Here is a 4,839-nt window from a genome sequence, read left to right as displayed (position 1 = left end):
CTTCTATATATAGTAAAATAAAGTAGTTTTATTAAATCAACTGGTTCAACTAGCTACTAAGCACTTACTATAAATAAAATAAAGTAGTACTTACTAAAAACAAACTACTTCAACATATAGTAAAATAAAGTAGTTTTATTAAATAAACTAGTTCAACTACTAAGCACTTACTATAAATAAAATAAAGTAGTACTTACTAAAAATAAACTACTTCTATATATAGTAAAATAAAGTAGTTTTATTAAATCAACTAGTTCAACTACTAAGCGCTAACCTAAAATCAAGTAGTACTTACTAATTTTACTTTTTCCTCTACACTAACCTAAAATGCACTAACCTAAAATCGATATCTACTAACAACCTAAATAAAAAATTAATACATATATGAAAAAAACATATATAAACAAAAAAATGCTATGAACATTATATTCATACATACATAGCCACATCCATTCATCATATAGCTACCACATACATATATACATTATATATATGAAAAAAATGCAATGAACAAACAAATAATACACATTATATGAAAAAAGCACTGAATAGAGCCGTGGCGGCAACGGCTCACATCGGGGGCGGCCGGCGAGGGCGACGGCGGGGGCGGCGAGGGCGTCGGCGACGGCCACGGTGGGGGGCGCGGGCCGGGGCAGGGGCGTGGCCGGCGACGACGACGACGGTGGGGGCGGGTCGTGGCGCAGGGGCGCGGCCGGGCGTGCTCGGGGGTGGCAGAGGGCGACGGCGTGGGTGGCGGACGGCGTCGGCGTGGGCTCGGGGGCACGGGCGACGGCAGCGGGGCAGCCTTGTGGCGTCGAGGAGGTCGGCGTCGTCGGGGGCAACTGGCGATGAAATTCTGAATTTTCGCCAAGTGTTTCTTATATAGGAAAGGCTTTGGTCCCGGTTCGTCGCACCAACCGGGACCAACGCCACCTTTAGTCCCGGTTGGTGCCACCAACCGGGACCAACGGCCTCTTTTCAGCAGCCCAAAGGGCGGGAAGCGGCGGCCTTTGGTCCCGGTTGGTGGCACCAACCGGGACTAAAGGGGTGGCATTGGTACCGGTTGGCGCCACGAACCGGTACCAATGCACCCCTTTAGTCTCGGTTGGTGCCACCAACTGGGACCAAAGGCCTTGTGCTGCTGCGCCCGCGTCGAAAGTTTAGTCCCACCTCGCTAGTTGAGAGGGGCGCGCAGTGGTTTATAAGCCCCACTGCCACACCCCTCTCGAGCTCCTCTCCATTGCAGGCTTACGGGCCTAATATTCACTGCTATGCCTGATGGGCTTACTGGGCCTTCTGCGGGCCTGAATCCTGGCCCATCAATGGGTTTCTAGTCGTATTCACGCCGTGGTGGCCTAGTAGGTGGCATATTTTTTATTGTTTGCCTGTTTTTTGTTTTCTTTTTTGCTTTATTAATTTTGTTTTGTTTCTACTTACAAGAAAAAACTTATTTATTTTATATTATTTTGTTTCTAATTACTTATTTATTTTACTTTATGATAATTCTTTTTGCTATTAAAGTTTCTATCAAAAAAAGTTCTTTATGAAAATTCTTTTTGCTTTTAATGATTTTGAACAGAAAATACTTCGATAATATTAGTTGCATCAATTTTATATGATTTTAGTTTCAATAATACTAGAGGTTTCTTATAATGTTTTGAACAGAAAATACTTTGTTAATTTTAGTTTCATAAATTTATTAAAGTTTATTTTATTTTTTCTTCACTTATATATTTTAATAAAGTTTATATTATTTTGTTTCTAATTACTTATTTATTTTATTTGTTATTTTCATGCACCATTTTTCATGCATTTACTAATTATTTTGAGCTATAAGACCCTAAAATTGAAAAGCATTTCAAATGAACTCTGAAAAGGTTGAAAGTTGGCATGGTATCATCATTTCATCCACATAGCATGTGCAAGAAAGTTGAGAGGGTTACGGCAAAAACTGGATGCACTTCGTGTACAAAACGGACAATCTCTTTCAAAGTATCAGGATTTCATACGGAAACTCGTCTGTTACAAAGGGATTTCATTTTTTAAAACTTATTTGAACTCCTGACTTTTTGTGTGTTCAAAATGCACCATTCAAAGCCACATCATCATTTTTCAATCCTTTCTGACTTCATTTGTTATTTTTCATGCATTTACTAATTATTTTGAGCTATAAGACCCTAAAATTGAAAAGCATTTCAAATGAACTCTGAAAAGGTTGAAAGTTGGCATGGTATCATCATTTCATCCACATAGCATGTGCAAGAAAGTTGAGAGGGTTACGGCAAAAACTGGATGCACTTCGTGTACAAAACGGACAATCTCTTTCAAAGTATCAGGATTTCATACGGAAACTCGTCTGTTACAAAGGGATTTCATTTTTTAAAACTTATTTGAACTCCTGACTTTTTGTGTGTTCAAAATGCACCATTCAAAGCCACATCATCATTTTTCAATCCTTTCTGACTTCATTTGTTATTTTTCATGCATTACTAATTATTTTGAGCTATAAGACCCTAAAATTGAAAAGCATTTCAAATGAACTCTGAAAAGGTTGAAAGTTGGCATGGTATCATCATTTCATCCACATAGCATGTGCAAGAAAGTTGAGAGGGTTACGGCAAAAACTGGATGCACTTCGTGTACAAAACGGACAATCTCTTTCAAAGTATCAGGATTTCATACGGAAACTCGTCTGTTACAAAGGATTTCATTTTTTAAAACTTATTTGAACTCCTGACTTTTTGTGTGTTCAAAATGCACCATTCAAAGCCACATCATCATTTTTCAATCCTTTCTGACTTCATTTGTTATTTTTCATGCATTTACTAATTATTTTGAGCTATAAGACCCTAAAATTGAAAAGCATTTCAAATGAACTTGAAATTGAAAAACCCTACAAATGAACTCTGAAAAGGTTGAAAGTTGGCGTGGTATCATCATTTCACCCACATAGCATGTGCTAAAAAGTTGAGAGGGTCCCGGGAAAAGGTGGATGCACTTTGTGAACAAAATGGACAATCTCTTTCGAAGTATCAGGGTTTCGGACGAAAACTCATCTGTTACAAAGGGATTTCATTTTCTTAAACTTATTTTAACTCCAGACTTTTTGTGTGTTCAAAATGAACAATTCAAAGCAGAGACTGATTTTGAATGGTGCATATTCAACATACCAAAAGTCTGTAAAGATCACCAACCCCAACATAAAAAAATGAGCATAGATGCGCCTATAGAGAGAATTCAACCTAAATTCATAATAAATTTCTATGAATTTCAAAAAAATTCACTCTGAATTTAGGTAAAATTCCCTTTATAAGGGCATTTTTTTTTTTTCAGAGGAGCTCAACAAGGCAGAGAGGGATAGGCTTATAAACCGGTGTGAGCGCCCTTCGGTTGGCGAGGTGGGACTAAACTCTGACCGCAACGAGGACCAACCCTTTAGTCCCGGTTTGTGGCACAAACCGGGACTAATGGTCATGGGCCAGGGGCGAGGCGCATTGGTCCCGGTTCGTGCGTGGAACCGGGACCAAAAGATACAGACGAACCGGGACCAGTGGCCCACGTGACCCGGCCGGCCCCCTGGGCTCACGAACCGGGACAGTTGCCTCCTTTGGTCCCGGTTCGTGAGCGAACCGGGATTAATGGTATTACAAGGGCCGAACCAATGCCCTGTTTTCTACTAGTGTATAACATGCATGAACGAGAGTTTCCTGCATATTGAGCAAGAAAGACAAGTCTTACAGGGGTAAACATGAACACCATTGACCAGAACGGAGTCCTGGTATTGGATCAAGATAACTGTGCAATGTGTACGTATACATACACATGCAGTACCTTCTTATTGACCATGCATACGAGTAGTTACTACGTGCGTGCAACTAGCAACGGTAGTACGTCTATACTACGCATGCACGCTGCCGCATCCGGCACTTAGTTGCGGACCTCCGCCCGATACTTGGGCTCCGGGACTGCAGCCGCCGCTGCCGCCGCACCCGCCGTGTCCAGGGTATCCGCCGGCGCCGCCTCCGCCATGTCCAGAATACCCGCCGGCGCCGCCTCCGCCACAACCGCAACCGCCACCGCCGCCGGGGTAGCCACCCTGAACACCGGCATGGGTCTCTTCCTTGTTGGCCTCTGCATGAACAGAAACGGTGTACATTTAATTAGTTGCAGCAGCAGCAGCAGCAGGGTTTCTTAACTAGCGTAATGATGATGAATACGATACTGCGTGTATGCCAGTTTATACAGTGATCGAATCAGTTGAAAACTACTAGTACGCTCACGAGTTTGTTCAGCTGTGGCCACGAGGAAAGCCGCAGCAAGCAGGACAGCAACCACTATGAGACCCTTGGATGCCATGCGTCGACCTTCAGTTGGGTGTGCAAGATCGATCAGCAGCAGTAGCTAGCTAGGTTGTGTGTTGTGTGATGGATGAGATGAAGATGCCCATGAAGATGAATCGAAACTATATATAGGCGGGAGAGGCCAGCTTGGATGAGATGGGGGGAGCTCTCCTCGATGAGTGTCCTGGGCAAGACGACGTAGTACGTGGAGTAGGCAACGTGTCCACGTAGCTGTCCACGTAACTAGGCCGGCCGATGGGGGGAGCGCGTTAGAAGTTGGGAGATGGATGGCATTCATAAACGCCTCAGCTGCATACACTTGCTTGGCGTCATTTACAGGTGTGCAAAATGGCCATGAAATCTGCGCGACTATGTGAAACGCGACAAACTTCGACTCGGCGCCATGCATGCAGGACGCTTCAATCAGAAAAAAATTAACAAAAACCTGGGCCAAATCCTTATCTTTACTGATGACATTGCTGATCCTAGCAGTATCACA

At 42.8% G+C, this 4,839-nt stretch overlaps 1 protein-coding gene across 1 annotated transcript; it reads right to left on the bottom strand.

Moving 5' to 3' along the window:
• Window positions 1–3,639: 3,639 nt before the first annotated feature.
• On the bottom strand, window positions 3,640–4,459 carry LOC123140772 (glycine-rich cell wall structural protein-like). The gene is made up of 2 exons (XM_044560056.1): window positions 4,281–4,459; window positions 3,640–4,131 (listed from the first exon to the last, which is right to left on the bottom strand). The coding sequence occupies exons 1-2, from the start codon at window positions 4,354–4,356 to the stop codon at window positions 3,899–3,901; spliced, it is 309 nt and encodes a 102-aa protein (XP_044415991.1). The 5' UTR covers window positions 4,357–4,459; the 3' UTR covers window positions 3,640–3,898.
• Window positions 4,460–4,839: the final 380 nt, after the last annotated feature.

Source organism: Triticum aestivum, chromosome 6D, assembly GCF_018294505.1.
Source record: "Triticum aestivum cultivar Chinese Spring chromosome 6D, IWGSC CS RefSeq v2.1, whole genome shotgun sequence".
NCBI lineage: Eukaryota > Viridiplantae > Streptophyta > Magnoliopsida > Poales > Poaceae > Triticum > Triticum aestivum.
This window is presented reverse-complemented; position numbering and strand designations above follow the sequence as displayed.